General features: G+C 40.5%; 1 protein-coding gene across 1 annotated transcript; it reads left to right on the top strand.

Annotated features, from left to right (window-relative positions):
• The first annotated feature begins 15,862 nt into the window (after positions 1-15,862).
• ccdc43 (coiled-coil domain containing 43) lies at positions 15,863-25,420 on the top strand. The gene is made up of 5 exons (XM_036590209.1): positions 15,863-16,039; positions 18,594-18,687; positions 20,046-20,181; positions 21,951-22,003; positions 22,090-25,420. Exons 1-5 carry the CDS (start codon positions 15,878-15,880, stop codon positions 22,275-22,277), a joined length of 633 nt encoding a protein of 210 aa, XP_036446102.1. The 5' UTR covers positions 15,863-15,877; the 3' UTR covers positions 22,278-25,420.
• Positions 25,421-26,507: the final 1,087 nt, after the last annotated feature.

Below are 26,507 nucleotides of genomic sequence, written 5' to 3'. Positions count from 1 at the left end.
GTTATTGTCCCTGTCCTCATCCTGGTTATGATCTGTTTTTCTGTCTCACAGACCATGTCCCTGTCTCAGTCACCATCCCCTTGGAGATTCCTGTCCCTGGTCCCATCCCAGGCGCCTCTAGTTTCCTGACAACTACTACAAATTTGGTCCCCCCTCACTGGAGCATATTTTCGAGTTGTGAGGGAGTTCATCATGGTAGACAGACCATGTCCCTGATTCAGTCACCATCCCCCTGAAGATTCCTGTCCCTGGTTCCATCCCAGTCCCTGTCCCAGATTCCTCCAGTTTCCTGACATCTGCCACAAATTTGGTTCCCCCTCAATGGAGCCTGTTTTCGAGTGAGGGAGTTCATCATGGTAGACAGACTCTGCCTCTGGTTCCTGTAGGTCCTCCCCTGGTCATGCTCATCACCTGTGTCTTCTTACCTCTGTAGGTATTCGTAGTTCTTGTTCGCTTTCTTCCTTGTTCTGTGTTGTGTCATTGTCTTTTCCTTATACTTCCCAGTTTTCTTCTCTAGTTTTCTCCACCCTGTGTTGCTCTTTGTGGATAACCCTTGCTAAGGCCTGCTTGCTCAGAGACTCCCACTGTTGATCTGAACTTAAAAAAAATTCCCAAATGCATCCAGCCAAAATATAGATGTGGCTTCTGTAACATTGCTTTCAAATGCCTTATATTGTGTCTACAGAAATTTCTGACATAAAACATTGAGTACATTTATACAAGGGCCAAGTTGCTAGCAAACTTTTGTCCAGAACTGCAAGCATGATGTTCTCAGAGAGCGAGAGAGTTCAGAGCCGTGAGGACCTATTCAGCAGGAGACATAGAGAGAGGAAAGCGGATAGAATCGCTCTTACTGTTTACTTTAGCCTCGTCTCTGCCAACTCTTCCCTCCCCACTCCCCCCTCCCCACTTTGTCCCACCTTCCGTCATCAATCACTGTCACCCTTATGCCTCTCGTCTCTCCTTCCCTGCCTCCTTCACCCTCTACTCCATCCATCCATCCGTCCATTCGTCCATTGCCCAATACTGAGGCAGCCCTCCAATTTAATTCCCCCATCTGTGGGGCGCTTGAGATATTAGCCCAGAGATGAGATCCGTGACCCTGAATACGTGGGGAAGGGGACGCAGGGGTGCAGAGGTTTCAGTGCCAGGCCACAGTCACGCTTCTCTCTTTTTTTCTTTCTCTCTCTCCTTCTCTTGCTCTCTCTTTCTTTCTCTCTTTCTTTCTTGCTCTTTCTCTTCCTTTCTCTCTCTTCCCTTTTCTTTCTCTATGGCTATCATTCTCTCTTCTCTCTCTCTGGGTCCCAGAGTGGCAGGGCTAAATATTTGCCCTCCGCTTCTTGGCCGTCTGGACATTGGCCTCTTTTGCTAAGTGGCCGACATCACCATCGCCACCTCTTCTTCGCGCGCACACACATACACACACCTCACTCCATGGCAACCGCAGGAGTTGGCACAGAAACGGAGGCAGGCAGCCAGGGCCCAGACGAGGAAAAGTTTGAGAGCGGCGCTTGGAGGAGGTCGCTGAAGTTCAGCGACCTGGAAAGAGACAGATCACGCATTCTTAAATACCTCTGAGCAGTATGACTCAGAGTCACACGCTATCAATCCCTCTCACACACATGCATATGTAACGGTCTTAGCACATATACTTAATGTGCATCAAAAGTTTGGGGACTTTTTAAAATACAGATGACCATTTTTTTTCCTTCTCAGTTTGCACTAACCTAAAATACTGACCGCAGGTACACCTTGTCATTTCATGAGATTTAATCCATGTTTTCAGCTTTTCCTGTTCTGAAGATGGCAAAGATGGTTGGTCAAAAATCGCACACAGTTTAGCAGGCCAGTGTTTATTTCCTCAACTCCGGCACTTGATGTTTTGCAAGAAGACATCTTGTTTAGTCACAGACATTATGGACTTGTCCTTAACTGACTAAACTAGGATCGCCAACCTTAAAGCAGTAAATGAATGAAACGTATAGTTTCCAACTTTACGTGTGACTTTGCCTGTCAGTTTTGCTACAGTCTTTACTGCAATGACCTTCTCCCACAGTTTGCAGAGGCGTCTGTTTCAATATGGCTTTAAATAACGAGTTTTTTTTTATAGAAAATCATTCATTCTAATGGACAGAATGAAGCGGTATGAGCAGTAAAAGCTGTGTTTAAAGGAAAGAGGCAAAACAGCTGAAATGGCTGGCTAGCTTGCAGTATGGATAGCAAATCGCTGCTGTCGGAACAAAACCTCGTATCTCCAAAATGACAACTTTATAAGAGAAGGAAAAACATGCTGTACTTTTAATGTCAATGGAACCAGACTTCTTTCCAAGTAATTCTAAACTATTTCTTTTGGTCCATCCATCATGAAATTTACACACAATGTAAATACAGACAAACAACAGGCATTTTCAAGTTATGTCAAAAACTGAAAAACGACAGCAGCGAAATATTCTTTCTAGCACAACAGCTAATTTAGTTGAAGTTGTAGTAAATTGCAGATCATCTTTCTTTAAAACTTACCAAATTTCAGCTGAAATAGCTATAACTCTAGCTAGTTACCATAGTTATAAAACCACAGTCTAACCAACATTTTAACCTGTTTTGCCTCTTTTCTTTAAACATCACATTAACTCTGTGCAGAGCTTCAGTACTGTCCTTCAGACTCAATGTTTTTCTATAATGAAAGGCTTGTTATTTTAAGACATTTTAGAGCTGAAAAGTTTTTAGAAGTGACTGTATATTGCAGTGGCTGCGGCTAATAACCATAACTCAGACCCAGAGACTCGACTCACACTCGGACCCCAGAAAATCTAGACTTGACTGAAACTTGGACCCCAGAGACTCTAGACTAGAGACTCGGACCTCAGACATCTCGAGACTTGACTCCGTTTCTAACCCTGTAGATTCGAGACTCGACCCATAGATTCAAGACACAGAAACCTGAGACTCGACTTGACTCAGACTCACACCACGGAGACTTGAGACTCGACTTGACTCAGACTCACACCACAGAGACTTGAGACTTGACTTGACTCGAACTTACACCACAGAGACATGAGATTTGACTTGACTCTGGCTTACAACAGAGATTTCAGAATCAACTTGACTCAGATTTACAGCACAAAGACTTGAGATTTGACTTGACTCGGACGCACACCACAAAGACTTCAGCTACAACTTGACTCTGACTCACATCACAGAGACTTGAGACTTAACTCAGACTCACACCATGAGACTTAAGACTCAACTTGACTCGGACTCACACCACAGAAACCTGAGACTCAACTTGACTTGGATTCACACCACAGAGATTTATAACTCAACTTGACTCGGGCTCACACCACAGAGACTTGAGACTCGACTTGACTCGGACTTACCCCACAGAGACACTGGACATGGCTCAGACTCAACTCTGAAAGACATATGAACTGATCGAAGTTATGAAGTAATAACCAGAACATTTAGAGGAAAACACTGTTTGTCACAGTGCTGCCTTGGGAGTGATGCCAGAGCTCACACTCTTTGGCAATAGTTTGGAAAAGAAAACTGCTAATTTAGGCACAGCCTGCTCTTTAAACCATGGAAGACACTTTGATGAACAGGACTCAGATTACTGAAGTGAAATATTTCTTACTTATCTCAAATAGTAATAGTGAAAATGAAACATTATTATAAAGAAGGCAAAGTGTCCTCAACTTTTGATGGCCAGTGTACACAGACATGGAAATTACTAAACTAAGTCAAGCAATAATGGAGTTTTTCAGGCACTGTGGATAAAAAAGGAAGCAAAGTCCCAACAAGAGCGAAGAAGGTAGAGCGAGAGAGAGACAGTGAGGCTTTCCCCTTGGATCTTAACACCAGTGCTGCCATCTGAATATTCATCACTCCATCGTTACCCTCTTTTCTCCATCCCTCCTTCACACAGCTCCCTTTTAATTGTCATAATTCCATTTAAAACCTCTCACTGGTGGGAGTGGAGGAGACACATCTCTGGACGATTGCGTGTTTGTTCCACAGTCAGAAGATGGCTTGTGTTAGAAGCTCAGCGCAGTGTAGTCACTCATACTGAACTTTGCGCGGCCTCTTAGAGCCAGCTGAGACGACTCTGTCACACTCGCTCTCACAGGAGCTTCTACACACTCGACCCCGGCCCGTCCTCACATACAGAATGTGTGTGTGTGGGCCTGCTCCAATGTTTCCATCTCTCTCGGGCTCCTCCATCACCGCACTTCTCCTCATCTCCACTAATTAGCTCCTTATCGCGTTCTCTTCTCTGTCACTTCTCTCTTCTGGCTTCTTCTGCCCAACTTTGCTTACTCCCAATACGCCTTTCAGAAATGCTAAACTCCTCTTCGGAGGCTGGTATGTGTGCGTGCCCTCTGTCCCCATGCGATCAGCTCCCATTAGCTCTGCCTCTGTCTGCTGTCAATATGCAGCCTCTCCTACCAAAGCTAATAAAAGAAAAAAGCACAAACACTTCAAGCGATGGTTAGGCTAAAAATCAGATTTACCCAATTTGCCCCCTTGTAAGAAGTTTGCTTCTATAGTTTTTTACTGGAGCAGCTAATAAATGTAAGCTGTAAACTGCAACAGCTTACAAACAACAAATACATGTCTTAGTTCACCTTTACTTAACAAAATCACCTTGATTGCTGTATTTAAACTCTGCATGGACAGTAGTTCTACTTTTTGTTAGGTTTTGGCTGGAAATGAAAGTGTTACATTTTTTAAAATTGTCCAAACAGGATTTTTTCCTCTGTGGTATCTAGTTAGATACAGCTAACTGAGCTCATTGGTTAGGACTTCAGGAGCTAGTCTGAAGGGCCTGCTGCATCAGATTAACCACATTTTTTCGACTGGGCAGCTCGATACAGCATATATACATAGATACAGACATGATTACAAATAAGAACCGAGTACTATTTATACCCTTATAAACTGTGAAATTAGGTGGAATTCACTTTTGTGTGGTCACATGATTTCACAGGCAAATCTAGTGTTAACCGCACTGCCCAGTGGAATTAACCAATAACATTTTGATTTACAATGGCTTGGACAAATCTTGTGAAAAAAACGTCACTCAAGGCCTTCTGGAAGTCCTAGATACATAATATAATGCAAACATGAGCTGTAGTCTAACCAGGTTTCAGTCAGTTGTTAGAAATGGAAAACAGCTGCAGCAGCTATTTATCAGGACCCATTACTGAACAAGTGACTGTAAAACTGATAGATAGATAGATAGATAGATAGATAGATAGATAGATAGATAGATGTAAATTTATAATAAAATATACTAAAACAACCGTAAAATATAATATGCAGTACAAAAATCAGTAGTAAAATCCCATAAATATTATGCAGGTGACAATGCAGTGGTGCATGTCATGTCCAGTGGATGAACTGAGCGACTATACACTGTAAACAATAACATATGTTAATAGTTGTGCAAGATGCATGAGTGTATAAACAAGTGGCAGTGCAGTATGCAGTATGTATAGATGTATGAACAAGCTTAAGATACAAGCTTAAATATATGTTAATATCTGTTACAAGCTTCAAATAAAACATCTGGAAAGATCCTTTCAAGCTTCAAATGGTTATTTTTGATCTACAACACCCAAAAAATGTTTGAATTGCCGTTAGGTTAATGCTAACATACTACTAGAATAATTTACATTTATGTAAACAAAAACTAAATGGCTAGCGCAGTCAAAGTTCATCACCACACAAATGGCATGCTTAAATCATTACACACTTGTATCAAACCATGTTATGTTATCCCTAATAGACTTGCTTAGGTGGGTGGTCCTTGTATGACGTACTGTTATAAAAATGGACAACGTTGCATGGACTACTGTACTAGTCAGAGACACAGAAAGGTGTTTTAAGTTGGTGGTGCTGAAATTGTAAGCAGCATATATGTGGCATGTAAAATGATGTTGTAACGACTGGGTGGCTGCAGGCTGCACGTGCAGAGTGGCTTTATTATCCAACGCTAAGAATCCACAAGTCAGACAGGAGTTAAAACAGCAGAAGACAAGACAAACCCATTATACAATAACCAGTGAAACAAGAAAGGGTCAACTCAAAACGGCAAACAGGGCTACGTTCACATTACAAGCCTCATTGCTCAAATCCAATTTTGTGCTCAAATCCGATCTCTCTGACACAATGGTTCACACTCGTCTAGGTAAGTGATTTAAATCTGTCATTAATGTGAACGAATCGGCGTCCTGAAATGACCCGCATGCACACATCCTACTCAGTAAGCTCACGTGAATGAATCACATGTGTCACGTGCATCATCAGCAAACAAACTAACAAGCAGAACGAGCCTTTGCTGCGAGGAAAATTAACTCTGATCAGCTCTCAGCTGTCCATTAAGGTTCACATAAAGGTCACATGGCCACGAATCGGATACCTATCAGATCTAGGACCACATATGAAAGTGGCTCAGGTTGGATTTGAAAAGATCAAATTTGATTAGAGACGATCCCAGAAAGGAGGGTCCATGTAGAGGCTCCCTGGAAGGGAGAGCTGTGGCAGTTTAATGCGTGGTTCCCAAAGTGTGAAACAGTGGGCGGGCCCACTGGAGAGGCACAGCCACAACAGTCAGGATGTCCAGGGGAGTATCACAGGCAGAGAGGCAGGACTCAGGTCAGGACAAACTGAGCCAAGGTCAGGGTGTGGGCCCATGATGGACAAGCCGGCACTGGAGAGGTAGTCCTAAAAGCCATCACTGGAACCAGGGACTGGGAGACCAGCAGAAGAGCAGGCATGCTCTTGGGAATCAAATCAAATCAAATCAAATTTATTTGTATAGCGCTTTTTACAACTGATGTTGTCACAAAGCAGCTTCACAGAAATCCATTTAGAACAAAGTTTCAACATGAACTGTAAATCCTCCAGGTGAGCAAGCCAGGGGCGAAGCCAGGACTGAAGAAGCAGCTCGGGAAGCTGGCACTGGAACCAGATGGGTAGCTGCCACAGGAGCTGCACAAGGAACTGGCACAGTAGCAACTCAAAGAGACGGCATGGGTGATGTACAGGTATCTGGCACTGCAAGAGGGGCTTGGGGAGCCACCACAGGAGCAGCATAGGTGGCCAGCTTTGGAAGAGCAGCTTGGGGAGCCAGCACGGGAGCTGCTTGGGTGGCTTGCACTGGAAGAGCAGCTTGGGGACCCACCACAGGAGCTGCTTGGGTGGCTGGCACTGGAAGAGCAGCTTGGGGAGCCAGTACAGGAGCAGCATGGGTGGCTGGCACTGGAAGAGCAGCTTGGGGAGCCAGCACAGGTGCTACTTGGGTGGTTGGCACTGGAGAAGCAGCTTGTGGAGCCAGCACAGGAGCTGCTTGGGTGGTTGGCACTGGAGGAGCAGCTTGGGGAGCCACCACAGGAGCTGCTTGTGTGGCCAGCATTTGAAGAGCAACTTGGGGAGCCAGCAAAGGAGCTCCATGAGGCCTGTGCACCAGCCTCATGCCCCTTCCCGCAGTTCTGGTCAGCACTCGGGGTTTTACTTTTCTTTAGGCAGTTGCAATAAAACAGTCCTGGAATCTGGAGTTGCTGCAGCCCCTTAGGCCCCCACTTCCCTGGTCGTAGTAAAGCCTGAATTTCTAAATTATAGATAATAGTATGTCATACAGTGTCATTTACCACTGTATATTTGAGGTTACTTCAGAACTGAGGCAGGTTTGTGATGTTTTTGTGCGTTTTGATCAATCCTAACTGTAATAAAGCTTCCATTCTTTGTTAGCTGCATTAGCCTTTTAGCTCCAGCAAACAACTAAAGAAGTAAACTTCAGACACTGAACATGTCTTGGCTGATAAACTATATTTGGGCTAAAGGAAAAAAATGTATTTATAAATTTGATTTTTGTCTGAACCGCTGCTTTGATACAAGCACAACAGCATGAAGAGGGGTCACCACTGAGATAAGACAAGATGGGCGACAAACAATGAGAGCAAAACAGTGCTCTAGAAAGGCAAAGAAGAGCAGGAGAATGGAGAGACAGGCGAGATAAGGAGGGATGGGTGCGGAGAAGGCGATAGCGTGGGTGAGAGCTGTCATAGTATGAAAAGCAGAAGAAGAGAAGCGATAACCTGTGGACTAGCAGACCACTTCATATGCCACCGAAACGGCCGCACACTCGACCTTCTCCGTTTCTATTGTAAGGCTAGTCTTTTATATGAAGCGCTAACAATAGCACAGCTGACACACACAGACACACACACACATTTACTCCTCAGCCCTGAGTTCCCTCAAATACATGTTCAAAGTGGACAATTCTTAAAATATCATGAACATGGCAGCTGTGCTTTGAGCCATAAGTCAAGAAGAACATTGTCATCAGATCCATACAGAAACAGAGATGGGGTGGTCATCCTTATTGAAGCCTTTTCTGCAGGCCCCCTAGTGGCTATTCTGCAGAACAGACATCGACAAGTATATTTTAAGCAATGTAATCAAATAAAATATATCTTCTGTAACTCTGTTATCAGGTCAACTAGGACACCATTGGCTGTCGGTGTGTGAAATATTGTGACTCTTGTGTTGAGCTGCTAGGGAGCAACGAACGTTGAAAGCAGAATTGAGTTCTCACCCTCACCTTTTACCCCATTGCTCGCTAGCAGCTCAACCATAATTCACAACATTTCACACACAGTCAAGTGTCCCAGTTTGCTTTTTCTTTTGTAAATCAAATACATTATTATTGAAATATACTGTATATTTTAAGTAATTGAAGAAAAAATGCACAGTTCAACTAAACTAGGTTCAAGGTAAGGGGTCGGCAACCCAAATGTCAAGAAGAGCTATTTTGTCCTTCAACAAAAATCTAATCACCTTGAGAGCCACAACATTTTATGTCCATTTCACCCTCTTGGCTGTAAATATGTCTCTAGTATGTGCTAATGTGTTAGTGCGGGTTAAAAATATGATATAAACAAAAAAAACGCAGACTCATTTTGCTCTGCTTCAAGCTTTAGCTCAGTTATAGCTAACACATCACATCTCTGGCAGGATACTTTTCTGAAAAAGTAGAATAGTTTCTTGTAAAATGTCTCTTAACGTTTGGTTTTTCATTCGCCAGCTTCTTGTTCGTATTCTCCCGTTCTGCCTTAAATCTAACTGCTGCACCATTTAAGGTGGAACGGGAAAATTCAAACAAGATGCTGACTTCAGCTTTGAGACTTTTTAGTTTTTGACAGTTTCTTGTTGCAGATTTTGCCTTTTTGTTAGCTACTAGCTAGGCAAGATTGTTGTCTGCGCTGCTATGGTGAACAGCAGTCTGCGCGCCAGGGTGAATCATCACTTAAACATTAGCTCCAGGGTCTAAGACCATTTATTGTTAAAACTGTGTTAAACAATCAGCAGAGCTTTATTTTACTGCAAAGGAGGATTATTTTATTTTACCTACAATTCTGATTCTGCTGTGGAGCCACAACAGGGCAGAAAAAGAGCCACATCAGCTCTGGAGCTGCATGTTGCTGACCCCTGCAGTAGGTTCTTCACAAACACACGTTATCATAGCAGTATCTATTGAAAGGCTCTACCGACAGTGGTTCAAAGAGGGACAAACCACAAACGGGCAACGGGGTGTTGGCCGCCCAAGGCTCATCAATACATAAGTTCAATGAGTGTGATGCTATGGGTGATGTTCTGCTGGGAAACCCTGGGTCCAGCATTCATCTGGACATTGATTTCACATGTGCCACCTACTTACACATTATTGCTGACCAGGTACAGATCTTAATGACAGTGATATTCCCCGCTGGCAGTGGCCTCTTTCAGCAGCATGATGATGCACCTTGCCACACAGCACACATTGTTCAAGAATTGTTTGAGGAACATGACAAAGAGTTCGAGGTGCTGCCTTGGCCTCCAAATTCCCCAGACCTCAATTTGATCGAGCCTCTGTTGGATGTGCTGGAACAGCAAGACCGATCTGCGGCAGGTCCACCTCGCATCTAACAGGACTTATAGGGATCTGCTGATAATGTCTTGGTGCCAGATACCACAGGGCACCTTCTGAGGTCTTGTAGAGGCCATGCCATGGTCCGTCAGAGCTGTTTTGGTGGCACGCCAAGGATCAACAGCATATTAGGCAGGTGGTGATGTTTTGGCTGTGTGTATGAACTATTCAACTGAATCAAACTGCGGCCACGCAGTAAAAAAAAATATATATATATTTTAAAAAAATAAAATATTCAGAATTTACATGTTTACAAGGACTATGTTATGATATATTTAAACCAAAAACATTATGTGGTACAGTAATAAGCTAAATATACACAGTCATTGTTTATAGAATGCCTTCAATTGGAAAATAATAGGCTTGTGAAAATAATAAGCTTGTCCCACATTTTCATGTCACCACCGAAACACAGAGTTTTAGTCCACAGGTGGATTCTTATTTTAGACACACCCCTGCATATTACAACAGGAGGTGAGACTGCATCTCTGTCCCTCATGGCTACATGGTGAGCAGGTAGATGTCATTGTTTTGAAGTAAATGTGTCCCAAATCTGAAAATCAGTGAGTAACATTAAGAATTGTCACTACTGAAGCACAAACCTACTGTGGTTATGTAAACTTTTTTGTGTTTTAATGAAAATATGATGATTTTATGTGTGTACAGCTGTCTAAAGCTGTGTTTGCTAGTCATGTACTGGCTAGCGTTTTTGATTTCTGCTCAAAATGAGCTCAAATTGTCACTCCCGAAACAGTCTGTACTGAAACATTTGGTAAAGTTTCAGAGGTGTTATGATTGTTTTGTTAGTGACAAAATTAAATGTTCAATCATTTATCTAAAAAAAAATAAACATAAGTAAAGTAAAATTTTAGGGTTTTTAACTTCCAAATTAGCACAATGATCCATATAGCAGTAAATTCAATGCAATGCTGTTTTCACTGGTTCAGTTATTATTGAAAAAAATACATTATTAATATGATTCCTAACAAGCGCCGGTTAAAATGGTCTGGGTTTGCAGTAAGGACACCCCACAACACACACCACACATACACATACACACACACACACAACACACACACATACACACACAGATTGTAAGTTTGGGTCAGGGTTTGAGTTTGTGTCACATTCAAATTTGGACGCAGCAGCGGGGACAACTGACTCCCAGGGGTCTTCCAAACAGAGTGGGATGAGATGGAGATCTCTACATGTGTGTTTGTGTGGACTGGAGTGTGTAGAAGCCCAGTCGCCCCCCAGCTCCAGTCACTTTACATCAATCTGTGTCCCCTTGATAAAAATAGTGCCGCATGGCCCTCAGCCAGGCAGAGTGGCATCATGAGCCGTCCACCCAGGACCCCTCAGCCTGCGAGGGGCTTCCAGCAGCGCTCACTCACACATGCACACCCATACACACACACACACACACATCCCCCTTCTGCTCCTCCCTTCCAGCTCTTTCTCTTCCACCAGCCAAGGGTCTAGTTTTGGTTTCAAAAGTGTTGGATGAGGAGGCTGTGAAGTTTGAGGCGACCCCCCCACCCCACCCCCACAAACCCACACTCACACTGCAGAAAAGGATATCTATATATGGTCAATATAATCTAATATTTCTAGTTGTAATAACAGCAACCTATTTCGAGAGGTTTCTACAGAATATAAAGGCAATTTAGAGTAAAACTAGCATTTAATTCAAATATCATCTCACTGCAATACCCAGCATGCACTGTGAAAAAAATAATAATTACGGAAAATACCGTGTTTTTCAGCTTCCTAGCAGTAATATACTTCTGAGCTAGCCAGCTAGCAGGGAACAAAAACAATTGTTCCTATAAGCCCACCCTCAGCCACCGTTTTCTCCATTCCTGTCCTCTTCTCTTTCTGTATGCACCATAAGCAGTAGGACGGGGCAGACGCAGAAGCCATACAGGCCACAGATATGGACAGGGTCATACCAGTCAAATCACACATATTTATGCAGGCTGAAAGCAGCTACAGTCGCCTGAAGCTCTAAGCAAAGCTCTGTGGAAAACATCATGATGAACGCAGCAGCCCTACAAACACTTCTTGGTCATGGAAGAAAGTTCAGAGGGTCATTTCAGCTCAGATCATTTTTCATTTTAGTTTATATCAATATAAAAACAAACTGATTTCTGTTTATACCGTCTTGTGCAAAAGTTTGGGCACATTCCACATTTTATGTTTTATTTTTTCCAACTATTTTAAATGTAGCAAATACATAGAAACTGAGCCATTAGTAGAAAAATGCCATATTCACATTAAGTGTGTTCTCTGTAGAGGATGTGTTCACTTATTTTCACTTATAAGATCAACAAAACATGTCATTTGATCAGGGGTGACCAAAATATTTGCATAAGACAAATAATGTAAATTTAGTCTTGTGAACTTGTGTCCGTATGTGGGTCTGCATTTCAACTCCTCGCTCTCATAACTAGAGAACTTACACATTACTTTCAAAGTAGCTACTGGATAATTACCAAATACTTTGTAGCAGTTACTGAATTATTTATAGTAGTTATTAAATCATTTACACAATTTCCTGAGATTTATAGTAGTTACTGAATCATTTATAACCATTATTGAATCATTTACAGTAGTTACTGCAAAATTTGCAGCATTTAATGAATCATTTATAGTAGCTACTCAATCATTTATAGTAGTTAAATATGCTCTGAAAAAGTACTGTGTTGAATTTACTTGATTCAAATGTTTATTTAACTTCCCCATGACTGACATATATCAGCACTACTAGATTGCCACAAGAAAGTAAATAGTGTTGAGAAAATTGTTTACCTATACCGAAATGTAATCCATTTAAATGTATTTCTAAAATGCATTTGAAGATGTATAAAAAAACAGACAAAATCTATTTCCGCCTATTGCACTTTAGTGTTAATATCATTTGCAATGAAATAATATATTTGAAAGTATATATATATATATATATATATATATATATATATATATATATATATATGTATGTGTGTATATATATATATATATATATATATAAAACCACGTGTTTGTAGCTCTATTCCATACAAGTATATAATATATCTTACTGAATTAACTAAATGTGATGCACCATGTTTGCACCACGTTCCTCAGTGTGTTTTGTAGCGTGTGTGAGCTGTGTGGAGTTGATGTTTTGCAATCCTGAGTCTGAGCTTCTGGTTGTGCTCTGTCTGATCAGAGTCAGCACATATTCCTCACGCAGCACACAGGGGACACACATTAGAACAATAGTCATTCTGTTCTTTAGCCCCTGAGCGCGTACACACACACACACACACACACACACACACACACACACACACACACATTTTTATTACTGTCTTTATCAGAATTTCATCAGAGTGGCTGAATCCGATAATCACAATGTACAGTTCTGTGCAAACATCAGAGACCTTTATGTAGCCTCCAGCCAAAGCAGCCATTAAGTACAAATTCTTAATTTTCTGGAGATATTTCTGAGGAGAAGGAAGGAGAAAGTAAAAAGAAAATAAGTAAACAGGAGTTTCCAAAATTGGAGTCGAAAAAGGATTAAAAGATACAGAGAAAATGGGCCTCCTAACAACCACCTGGAAGACCTGGTAGACACCAAAACTGCCCCATCAGATAAACAGCACTTAAAGCTTTCATCTCTGAGAGAGAGGAGAAAATCAAGCTGCTTCAGATCTGAAAACATCCACAGGTGTTTCTGTCCATCCTTCCACTGTGAGAAGACAACTCAGCGCTGTGGGTCTGAAAGGATGTGTTGCTGTCAAGAAGCCTCACTGAGAAAAGGAGACGGACACATCAAACAAAGAAGCTGAACAATGGACTGACCACCCCAGAGTCCCAGACCTCAGCATCACTGAATTTGTTTGGGATTCCTTGGTTTGCGAGAAGCAGAAAATCCAAAACCAACATCTAGGACTGAACTTTGGAGGTGTGGAAAAACATCCCTTCAGATTCTGTGTAATTTTCTGTTTTGTTTTGACTGTAAATTAAATAACTGAAAGGGAGGTTTGCACAGTTCTGTGCATTATCCACAGTATGTCATTATACCAAACTAACTAAACGAACAGGCCACATACAACTATACAGATCAGATGTGGTGTATGTTGTAACAGAGGCAAATCTACAAACTCCCTCTATCTACAACGCCCTACATGTACCTCTACACCCCATGTCTCAAACACAAGGCCTGCAGGCCAAGTCAGGCCTGTGAAATTATTTTAATTTTCTATTATTATTAGCCTGTTTCACCCTGAGATGCACTACAGTCCCCAGCATGCACTGCAACATAGATAACCATCTATGGGCCAGCAGTTACACAAAAAGAAAAGATGCCTGCTGTCTAGTTCAAGCAAATAGGCAGCTTAAAAAAACTACCTAAAATAATTTATTTTTATTCAGAAGTATTCAGTGCCTATTTTGCTGTTGTGGCATATTTATATGGTTTTTGATGCTGAGACATCTGGTTCCCCTCACCACCACTGTAAACAATTTTGCCTCAGTCAGTTTCTCTAAAACTAATCATTTCACATCAAATTCTGAATGACTTCACATCTTAGCAATTTAATTATGCAGACATTTTGAAAAAAAAAGCCTCTTTTACTCTTTCTAATAAAGCTGCAAGCTTTATTACATTTCACTCTGTGGAGAGCCGGCTAAAGCCCAAGCTCAAATTTCAGCCACAGTTCACACTGAGCGCCTTCACACAGGCAGGCAGCGCCATCTAGCGGCACAGAGCGGACATCAGCAGAACTCACACACATATAAAGGCTTTAGAAAGTCAAACGGAGACGGGTGGAGTAGCCCAAACTCTTTACATACCCAGAACCATCTCTTGTAAAAAAAAAAAAAAGTATCAGGTCTAAAACTCCTCCAGTACTGAGTAATTTCTAAAACTGCAGAGGAACTTCTAAGTACATCCAGCATCTTTTTTAAAGTATCATAAAAATGTTGTTGTAATACATTCTAAAGGAACATATTATGGCTATTAGTGTTGGAGAGCTTGGAAAACCTCTCACTGAATAAAGTGTCCCTTGAAATGCGTCCTATTTATTCATTCATTCATTCATTCATTCATTCATTTGGTTGGTTGATTGGTTGGTTGGAACAATTACAACACATACAATAAATCAAGAGTACATACAACACATAACCTACGGAGCCCTGCTAGTGACATCCCGTATAAGTAAAAATAATGCACGGCCACGACTAAGTGAGGCATGGAAATGAGATAATGAAGTCGTGGCCACAGCTTAATTATCTCATTCCCACACCTTAATAAGTTGTGGCCATGCATTATTTTTATTTATATGTAAGCCTTGGGAATGAGATAATTAATTCGTGGCCATGACCTAGTAAGGCATAGGGACCTTACTAAGTCGTGGCCACGCATTATTTTTATTTATAGCAGATGTCACCAGTAGGGCATAACAGGAGTGCTGTGATAAATACAAAAATCCCTGTTACAGAAAAAAGAGAAGAGCTTTCATGATTTCAGACCGTGACATTTTAACAGAATGTCCAAATAAGCTTTTACAAATACTTTTAATTCCGCCTCTCCTTTCTGCTCGACTTGGTTTTGCCTGATCTGTTAACCATGTGGATCCACACGCTACTCAGCTCTGCTGGTGAAGCTATGTGCTACAGATCAGGCAAAATCAAAGCCAGCATGCAGGAAAGGAAGTTTTACTCAGTTATTCGGGCGACGTCCGAGTCCGGGTTAACACCAGATGCACTTTTAAATCCAGCCAGCTGCAAAAACACCTTTATTATGTCCACCTCTCGTTCAGGCCGGTCGCTGGTCGCCCCGCGGTCGGGCAGGCGCTGATATTTCCTCCGGCGTTCTCGGCGGACTCCTACCACTCGGTGTGAGGACCCCGGAGAGGCAGCATGGCGGGCCCGGCGGAGTTTGAGTCGTGGCTGTGTTCGCGGCTGGACGCGCTGCAGGTGGACCGGGAGGTTTATGGAACTTATATCCGCAGCCTGCTGGAGGAGGAGGAGAGCGAGGCGGAGCGCCTGGAGGCTCTGAGGGCCACTCTGTCCGCTGTGCTGGTGAGGGTTCCAGTGAGGGGAGAGCGGGGGGGCTCCACTAATGCAGGAGCACATGCACTGTTCGTAGTAACTACATACGAGGCTGAAATAGGCTCCTTATTCGGATTTTGAGTTCCACCTTAAAGGGTTCAGCAATTTTAATTCGAATTTTGGGTTCCACCTTAAATGGTTCAGCACTTCTTATTCTGATTTTCCGTTCCACCTTAAATGGCTCAGCGTTTAAACTTTAAATGGTTTAGCACTTCTTATTCCAACTTTCTGCTCCACCTTAAACGGCTCAGTATTTCAACCTTAGATGATTCAGCACTTTGAGTTCTTCGTTCCACCTTAAATGAATCAGCATGTCCCCTTCAAATGGTTCAGCATTTATTTAAATTTTCCGTTCCACCTTTAAATGGTGAGGCATTTCCACCTTAAATGCTTCAGCACTTCTTATTCGAAGTTTCCGTTCCACCTTAAATGGTGCAGCATTTAAGGTGGAACTGAAAAGCCAACTTCAGCTTTAGTGTCTCCTTGTTCATGGGGCTGTTATAACAGCACTGAACCAGAGGAGTGAACCCTAGTTAGTCTACTACATAGGGAACAGGGGGTCCATTTGAGACACAGCCTTATGAAGACGAGTTCAAGTGACAGCTCTCTACACTGGTTGCCCGTTTGCCCTTAAACACTCACCATACAGGTTCATCTTGTTGGTTTACAGTTTCTAACTGTAGCTCATCTGCTGCTGTACAGTTTACCACACCCCCATGGGGTAGACGAGGAGCTGATAGGGGTTTGTTTACTGGGAACGTCAAGCCGAAAAGCATGTAATTTGTGCAATATTTAAGGCAACAGTGATTTCTAGTATGTTTGTAAATGTGGCTTTCGGTTTCAGTTTCATAGCTCTTACTCATTCAAAGAAATAGGAGTCCAGCCATGTAAGACTGGAAATAACTGCCAACACACTTTCCTGTAAGGCGGTAGTCACCAGCCCTGCTCCTAAAGCTCTGCCTTCCTGCAGAGTTCAGCTTTAGTCCAGATCTAACATACCTGATCCAGCTAATTTGGTGTGCTGATCATGTATTCAATCAGGCGTGGGGTTGCTGTCTGCTTTAAAGACTCACTAGACCAGGGTTTCCCAACTGGTTCACTGTGCAGGGAACGGGAGTCGATTTGAGACACAACCCTCTCAAGATCAGTTCAAGTGATAGCTTTACAAGCACATGTAGGACTAATGTTACATAACTATATATACCGCATTGGATTAGTGTTTCCCAACTGAAGTCCTGCACTGCTCAGTTTAGTTTTCTCCTTATCTAACACACTATCACATGTAATCAGATCATTTCTCAACTGTAGATCAACTTCTTGAGGTTAAAGAGTAGAACCGGCCTTTGTAATGGCGCTTCCCAAATTGTTCCTTATATACTTGGCCTATAAATAGCAGCTGACTGGGAGTTGAGGGGGTTGAGGCCAGTTTTGATATCTCTACCATATTGGTGCTGCTTTTGTAGGGCCTGAGCGAAATTAAGTTTTCTCAATGGTCCTGATTTTATGGTGTTAAAATGCTGATAGTTGGTGTAATTTTTAGGGTTAAAATTCAAACAGACTTTTTGTTTTAGTTAAACAGTGCTTTACTATTTTCAAATTTCATCGCAAATAATCAGTGGAAAACATACAATTAAATAATAGAAATATTATTAGTTAAATATGTATTATGGGAGTAGAATAAATCAAATAAACATTAAGTAGACACCACATAGATACACTTAAAGATACATAGATACAATAGAACATTAAATAAATTAACATTAACTTTATCAAGTTATGTGGAACTAAAAGCTGTGCATTCCAGTGTGAGTGACACAGAGCTAAACTAAAGTATATTTGAGCATTGTGTATAAATATGTAATAGAAAATAGATGATGTGTAGTTTATAGGGAAATTAAAAATATTTCTGCATTAATATTGCTCTTTATGGTGGCATGTATGTATATTTTCAGAGCTGTATGTTGTAACAGTAACACTAATTGAAGCTAAAAAGTAAAATGCTTCTTAAAAGATCTTAGTAAGTGAAACAAATGCCATTTTAACTGTGAGAAAACAGAAGAATTGTGTAAAAGGTTTATAAATTAATGAAATGATTTTATGAAATGTACAGACAATTCAGAGAATTGTTACATAATGCTGCTTCAACTGATGTCACAGCTCTGTGCACTGGGGCAGCCCAGAAATGTTTGATATTGCACACATCATGTAGTTAGAACAGGATAGAGAATTACCATATTTTTTGGCATTTTAATTTATTTTGAGTTCTTGCTGTTCCCAAAACTTTTTAAATATTAAATAACACTGAACGAAAAATACGTTCTGCTACTTTTCCTACAATATTTCAAGCTACGCTTTGTGAGTTACTGTTAAAATAAATTAAAAGCAGTTATTAACGCTGGTGACACATGATTCCAAACTTTTGAATGGTAGCGTATGTTTATCTAATGAACTGGAAACTTTGTGTTTGTTTTGCATGTCAGGATGTCTCGGATCAGTAACGATGTCAGTTTTCTTCTCCTGTCAGGAGGAAGACACACTTGAGGACGTCTGTCAGCAGATATTAAAACAGTGGACAGACTGCTGCGCTCGATCCGCAGCGGCCGGCAGCCACCCAGAAGGTAGATGCAGATTAATCATATCATCCTGTCAAAATTTCCTTCTCAGTGTTCTGCCTTCAGGCTTCTAGAAAGCAAAAGGATCAAAATTCTGACCATTCTCATTAAACGTTATACAAATATACACCACTGCTCTTAATCCTCACTTTAATGACCGTCGATAAAAGGGGTGTGAATGTCTGACTTGAGAGAAATTATTTAATTTGATCCAGCCAAAAAGTCAACTTGAAAAAACACAAATGCTAAAACTTGTACTTTATTTTCTAAACGTATGAGAGAGAGGATATAAATTTTTCTCCATTCAAACGGAGAAGACTCCTGCCGAAATTGACATAACGCCAACATCAGACGCATGCTCCTCTACAAACCAATCAGTTATGTATAGAGAGACGCAGCCCTTATAGGTGATGATGACAGGAGGTGTGTCATACAAAGTTCTTTAGTGCACTCGCTAAATTGCAATCTGTCATTAAAACTAACCTGATCAAATGTATTCAGTGTAACAAAAACATGGACCTTGGTTTGGACCTTGGTCCAGACTTACAGGTGTGAAAATGTCCCTAAAGGGCATTTTTCAGAGTTTCCATATTAAGGTAATTCTGAGAGGTTTGATGTAAAAAAAAAGGTACTAGAAAATGGTACTAAATCAGATTTCTTTACAATGCTGGTGAGGAACCAAGAGTCTTGATGTCTACAATGCAAAGTAGTGATTTTCTTTACTATCCAAACCACCAATGAACCTACCTGTGTTTTTGAGATTGATTTAACATCGTATGATATGGCAAAGGTAATGTTCATATGTAGTGGAAAAATGATAGTAAATCTGAAAAATCATTTGTCTTAGGCAGTGTATTTATTACCATTTCATTGAATATCTTTCTGTGAGGGAACTTTTAGAGACATTAAACTCTTTAAACAGAGAGTGTGGTTCGTATCACAACTACTGTGAACAATTCTGACTCCTTTCACATCAAACCCCTCAGAAGGACTTCAGTTTACATCTCATCATTGTTAATTATAATCAGTTATACCAGATAATAAAATTGATTCAATTGAATTGAATATATGGCTAAACTAAGAAATATGGCTAAACTTATACCTCTAGTTGAAAAGGTACACGAGAAAGTACTTTGTCTTCTCTTGATGCCTAGACAAATAAGGCAAAAGACCATCCAGGTATATTTACACTGAGTCATACTGTGGTTACCTGTTTTGGATATAGACAGTAGGAAGAGAAGTGCTCTGAAATACCTGTTTGGCTTCCATTAAACAGAGTGGTAAGTATATGTCGCATCTAAAATGCAACTGGTTTTATCAGAATATGATTAGTTTTCTTTTTTTGTGTGTCTCTGTCTTTCCAGATGAGGTTCAGGCCATCGCCAGTCTGATAGAGAGGCAGGCCCAGATTGTGGTCAAACAGAAGGAAGTGTCGTCGGAGGACAAGAAGAGGAAAGAAGCGTTACTTGCTCAATACGCCAATGTCACAGACGAGGAAGAATATCCTTACAGTCTCAGAGCGAGATGAGTGTTTTCTCTTGATGATAGGTGGGGTGGTGGGAAGGGAAGAAGGTAAAACATTATTGGTTAATATTATTTTCCCGGCACGCCGGTGCATGGAGACGTAATCCAAATATTTATCTGAGGAAGTTATATATAAGATTTCTACTTGAATATGAAATGGTAAAGTCAAAGAAAAATAAGTGAAAAAACACTGAAAAAAAAAACAGTTTCCAAATCTAGAGTCAAACAATTCTTGAAAGCTACAGAGAAAATGGGAGACACCAAAACTGTCCCATCAGATAAACAGCACTTAAAGCTTTCATCTCTGAGAGAGAGGAGAAAATCAAGCTGCTTCAGATCTGAAAACATCCACAGGTGTTTCTGTCCATCCTTCCACTGTGAGAGGACGACTCAGAACTATGGGTCTGAAAGGATGTGTGGCTGTCAAGAAGCTCTTACTGAGAAAAGGAGACGGACACATCACACAAAGAAGCTGAACAGTGGACTGACCACCCCAGAGTCCAGACCTCAGCATCACTGAATTTGTTTGGGATTACTTGGATCATAAGAAGCAGAAAATACAACCAACGTCTAAGACTGAACTTTGGAGGTGTGAAAAAACCCCTGCAGATTTCTTTAAAAAAACTGAAAGCAAGTTATAAAGGCCAAGAATGGACACACAAAATACTGAAAGATGTTATAATTACGTTTTGAAGCTTCTGTATAATTTAGTGTTCATGTTTTCTGCTTTTTTCCCTGATGCTGAAAAAACAATAACTTGAACTTTAATGGCCATTTTGACTGTGACTAGTCTAAATGAAGGGTGGTCCCTTAAGTTTGCACAGTCCTTTAGAGATGGGCATAAGTCATTAAATCTTTAATGGATGAATACAGGAATTTTATTTTTTATTTTAAATGTTGTAAGTCAGACGCATTATTACCATTAACATGAATTTTTTACATGATACACCACTTCACAATATTTACTTTTTCAGACATCTGTTGAGTTGAAACTGAGGGGGAAAAAAAAGAACCAGCAGTGTTACATTTTTAAGACTACTATAAAAACTGTGAACACAATGAGTGTGTTTACATGCTCTCAATAATCTGACCATAATGTGGATTTTTGCTCTTATTCAAATGGTCTTGTAACGAGCATACACTGTTTTCTTAGATCGGAGTAAGAAATCCGATTAAGAAATCTGATAAAGAGAGCTGGATTTTAGCTCAGTAATCTGATTTCTCAGTGCATGGAAACTCTTAACTCTGATTTCTTTCGGATATCTCAGTCTGTGCATGCGCGAGAACAGACCACGGTACCGTAAATAAGCAAGCAGCGTAGCCACGAGACGCACACCACGTCTTCTGTGAGTTTTTTGGCTGGTTGCAAAGCAGAAATCTGATTACTGCCTGACTCATGTAGACCTGGAGTTTCCCCATTAATTAGATTACTCAGGTTCACGTAAACGTGTTGATAGGATTACTGATAAAAATTGGATTTTCTGCAGTTATCGGATTATAAAGTGCATGTAAACGCACTCAATGATTTTTATTCAATATTTGACGTACTATGTTGCACTAAACCCAGTTAAACTGGACTAATAATGAAACATGCAGTTATATATTGTCAAATTGCCCAGCCCTAGGTTGACTTAAATTAAGGAAACCCAACTGTGAGTTGTAGTGGTAGTGTTTGCAAAAGAGTTGTAGAGCAACGGTTTCTCTGAGATTTGTCTTGTTTCTAGAAATTTCCTTAACGTTCACACTGAGGACGATGAAGCGGAGGAGCCAGGAGCTGTGGCAGTCCCCAGTGACAAATGTATCCTTTTTTTCACGTTCTTGCAGATGAACACAAATCCATTTTTAGCTATGCAATGCACTTTTCTCCTTCACCCTGAGCCTCAGCCCTCTTCAAGAACACCAACGTGGAGGACGTCCTGAACCGGCGCCGGCAGCAACGTGAGCAGGCGAAGGAGGGCGCACAGAAGAAGAAGGAGCAGGACAAGATGCAGAGGGAAAAAGACAAGGTGGCAAAACAGGAGCGCAAAGAGAAAGAGAAGAAACGCACACAGAAGGGGGAGCGCAAGAGATAGACAGGAGACGCATCAGTGGAATCCATTTTTGGACTACAGAGATTCTTTACTGAGAAAACAATGTCACCTCTGCAGACTGTGTTCTGGTGTAAGGTGTGGGCACCCATGTTGAATTTTTTAATACAAGTGACGTGTCGCTCTGCTGGGGGCTTGTAACCCAGGGCCTGGTTGACTAAAGCCATAGCACACATTCAGTTACTGATCATGTCCATTCACACCCAACAACAGTGATTCTCAGTTCCAGTCCTAGTGACCCCATGCATTGCATATTAGTGGTTTTCGTGCTCAAAAACATCTGCCTTAGTTTGTGAAGATACTGGGGTTGGACTTGAACACTGAGAAGTTCATAAGAAAATGAGAATTCTACAGATTTTTCAAAACATCTGTATAATTTAGTTAAGATTTGAGAAGTCATTCAGAGAGGTTTGATGTGAAATGATTAATTGTAGAAAAAACTTACTGACCTAGATTTTTTTTTACAGTGATGGTGATAGGAACCATGGGTCACCATGTCTACAACACAAGTAGCCATTTTATGACATCCTAAATGACCAGTGAACCTGCACACATCATCTGAGTTTTATAATGCTGCTGCTGCTGCTAAAACAGTGGTAAATCAGAAAAAATTAGTTTCTCTTGAGGGCTGTTTTGCCTTAGAATACCCTGCAAGTACCTTCCCACCATGGTTGGATTACTGAGCAATGTAAAAATACATTTAAGGCCAAAATCTTATCTTAAAACTGATGTCTCAAGTATCAGGAAGTGTATTCATAACCATTTAATTTCATTCCTCTGAGGTATCTTGTAGAGGCAATAAAAGCTTTTGACATCTGGTTCCGGTCACCACGACTGTGAACAATTCTGACCTAGTAAGTTTCTCTATAATGTAGCATTTCGCATCAAACCACTGAATGACTTTCTTTACATCTTGACAATTAAGTCATGTAGACATATTTGAAATATAAATAAATTCCTTTTTTGGAGTTAAAAGGGAAGAAATTTTCAAATATTCTGTGTGAGGTAAAGTGTGTAAGACAAGGAAACTGTTTCACATTGGGCCTCGTTCACCAACTGTCCTTAAGAAGAAATATCTTCTTGAAACCTATTTCCTCAGTTTTCACAAATATTCTGATATTCATCAATGTTTTCTTATTTGGGATTTGTTTTTAGGTAAGAACAGAATCTGTATACGCTTAAGCAGGAAGGTGCGAACAATTCTGCGGTTAAGAACACGTTATGAATCTGACAAATATTTTTTTTTCTTAGCACTTTTCTCAGGAACACATTTGAGAAAACCTCGGAAGATATTGGTGAATGAGGCCAATTGTTTTCAAGAATGGCACCTGTTCGTACAAATGTTCTTAAGGAAAAAGCTGAGGTTTTTGTAGAAAAACAGTTTTATCTCAACTTTTCTTTCTAATGATCCCTGATCATTTGTCGATTAGTTGAACCAGGTCTGTGAAAACAGGAAAACAACTGTAAATGTAAGATGCATGGGGTCGTAAGGACTAAGACTGAGAACCACTGAAGTGTTACGACTGTGAGTTCATCGTGAGTCACCGATCGCTAATCAGGTGACTAGAATTTACTGATCATTTTATAATACTCAGTGCCACTTGCTTTAGTAAATCTGGCACATTATTTCACTAAGCATGAACCTGTCAGACAGTGTAAACCTTCATGTTTATCATGTAAAGCTTTTTTTTTTTAAAGATTGAGAGCCCATACATGCCATTATGTTTAAGCTGCTTCTTGGAGGTAAACCATTGTGCTTTCCTCTTTGTGTTATCCGGATATGTCAACAATTTTGAGATGCACCAGAAATGGCACACAGCAGTGGTCTTTTTGCTTTCAGCTAAACTGCTTAAAAGCCTTTCCGAACTTGAAACTGCCACAAGCCGCCTTTACATGTAGCAATACTCAAAGCGTGCTCACAAACAGCCCAAAGAGGTGAGCTGTCTGCTTACAGATACATGGGGACTGGACATTAAGACTCTAAATGGCGTATGGTGTTCTGCGGTCATGCTTTTTACCCTGTTGCTTTTTCCTGTTGTGTCCAATAATGATGAGTGACACATTTTTGTGTATGTAGAAAACCTGTTGACTCAAACCATAATTACTATAGAGGCTAATGGGCAGCTGCTGAAGAAAGCGATGGAGCACTGCCCACTGGTTTCTGTTGTGTGTTGATGCATGTTTTCTGTTCTGTTTCACTGCAAGAATTATCTTGGCAAGCTACAAGATTGGAAATCTAGGTAATATATCTACATCATTTTGAGACTGCTGTAAGAATAGTAAAAGATTATTCAACTTATTTCAAAACGTGTTTTATCTGTTTTCAGACATTTTGTCTAGAGAAATTCTTATTCTGTTGGCAGACAATTTTAGTTTTTCTGCCAAGAATAAGAATTTCATTAGATAACTGAAAGAAGTAAAAAATGTTTAGTAATTAGTTAAATAACCCGAATATTCTTATAACAGTCTGGAAATGAGAAATATTCGATTTTTCCATACAATTGAAATTACATTTTCCAAGGTACCTTGGAAGGTATTCCAAGATACCTTTTTTTTTAATTCTAAATATAGGGAACTGTGTCAGTTGTCCTGGTAATCAACCTAATGCTACAGATGCAGCTGATCAAGGTTAGTTTAAAAATGCTATTGTTTATTTAAGTGGTATTATACTGTTAAACCAGGAAAGAGGATTGTGTATTTCCCGACGTTCATTTGAAGCTGCTACATGTGCCAATCCGTACCTCGCAGAATGCCTTCTTATGCACCACGTGGGCTGCACTGTATACACATGGACCCCTGTGACCCCTTATTGTCCCTTAAAATCAACATGCTATGAAGGTGAGGGGTAATATTCAGACAAGACTGCCCGGTTATTGGAGCAAAGGCATTTTGCAAGTCAGTTACACCTGGAAATTTTTTTTCCCTCCAGACTCCACTTGTTTTTCTGAAATGTTTTGTAGTGTGAGATGTGATTCCTGACTTATTCCTTTATTAACGATTTTGTTTTAATGAATCAATTTTGGGAATATTGTGATTTCTCTTTGCTTACACCCCCCCTTGTGTGCAATTCTTACAATGGGTGCATTTTAATACCTTTCCAAATAACTAAAAATTGCCATGAAGCATCAGTTTGGGCTTTGACTTTATTATTATACCGTATAATTTACTTGTAGCAGTAACTGATAACAGAAAGAAGACCAATGCAACAATAATCAGAAACAGAAACATTAAAATGCGTCATATGAACAGTGACAGTACCCTGACATCAGCAGGTTTCAAGCTGATTACTTCATTTATATAATTCCATGCACAAGTCATCATTTTTCCCAGGTCTGCAGAGGAATGCTGTCTATTAAGTTCAAATCAAAATCATAGAAGAAATGTGATTCATCATAGATGGGCAGTGAAATTAATACTTCAACAAGATTGAGATTATTACTACTTATTTAAATCTGGAGTTATTGGAAATAAATAAAATCAATTAGCAAAACTGCCAAAATTCTGCAAAGTATTTTACCTGAAAAATACTTTGCAATTATTATTCAATTAATATTCAAATGTTGCAGCAAACACATTCCAATAAATAAGCACAAGAAAATTGGACACTGTAGTGACACTGAAGTTATAAATAGTGCCTTAACTTACAGGTACTTCCAAAAGACTTACCTTAGAGCAGACACTAATTTAACTGTCAAGGTTATACTATTCAAAGATAAATTATTTTCAATGCATTACATAGTGTGAACTTTTCAGAGGGACTATTTAACGTATACTCAACGTTTGTACTAAAATCTGAGACCAAGAGTGTGACCATCTCATTATACTTCAAGCTCACTGACCTTTACATTCTTCTCCAATGATCACTGATCAACAGCTAAAAGGCTCCTCTTCTCATCTGTTCTTGCCAGTCTCTTTGTCCTTCTGGATCTTGCCCTGCCTTGCATCAACTCCCTAAGTCTTTCTTTCACCCTAACTGTTCTGCCTCTTACTCCAGCTTTCATCTTCTCTGTCTCACATGCTTTTTCTCCCTCTCTTTCAGTAAGCAGTCTGTCTAAAAAAAGACATGCGGAGGGCCATTTGAAATCTTGAAAAATGGCTTGGTGATCTTATTGCCATCATTTCCACATACTGTCCTTTGGAGAAGCTGTTTACATGTTGATTGGGATATGTAAGTAAGATTGACAAATGTTACTGAACTGAGGACCTATTGACCAC

This window comes from Colossoma macropomum, unplaced genomic scaffold (genome assembly GCF_904425465.1).
Source record: "Colossoma macropomum unplaced genomic scaffold, Colossoma_macropomum, whole genome shotgun sequence".
NCBI lineage: Eukaryota > Metazoa > Chordata > Actinopteri > Characiformes > Serrasalmidae > Colossoma > Colossoma macropomum.
The sequence above is the reverse complement of the archived record's forward strand: the minus strand, read 5'-3'. Positions and strand labels throughout refer to the sequence as shown.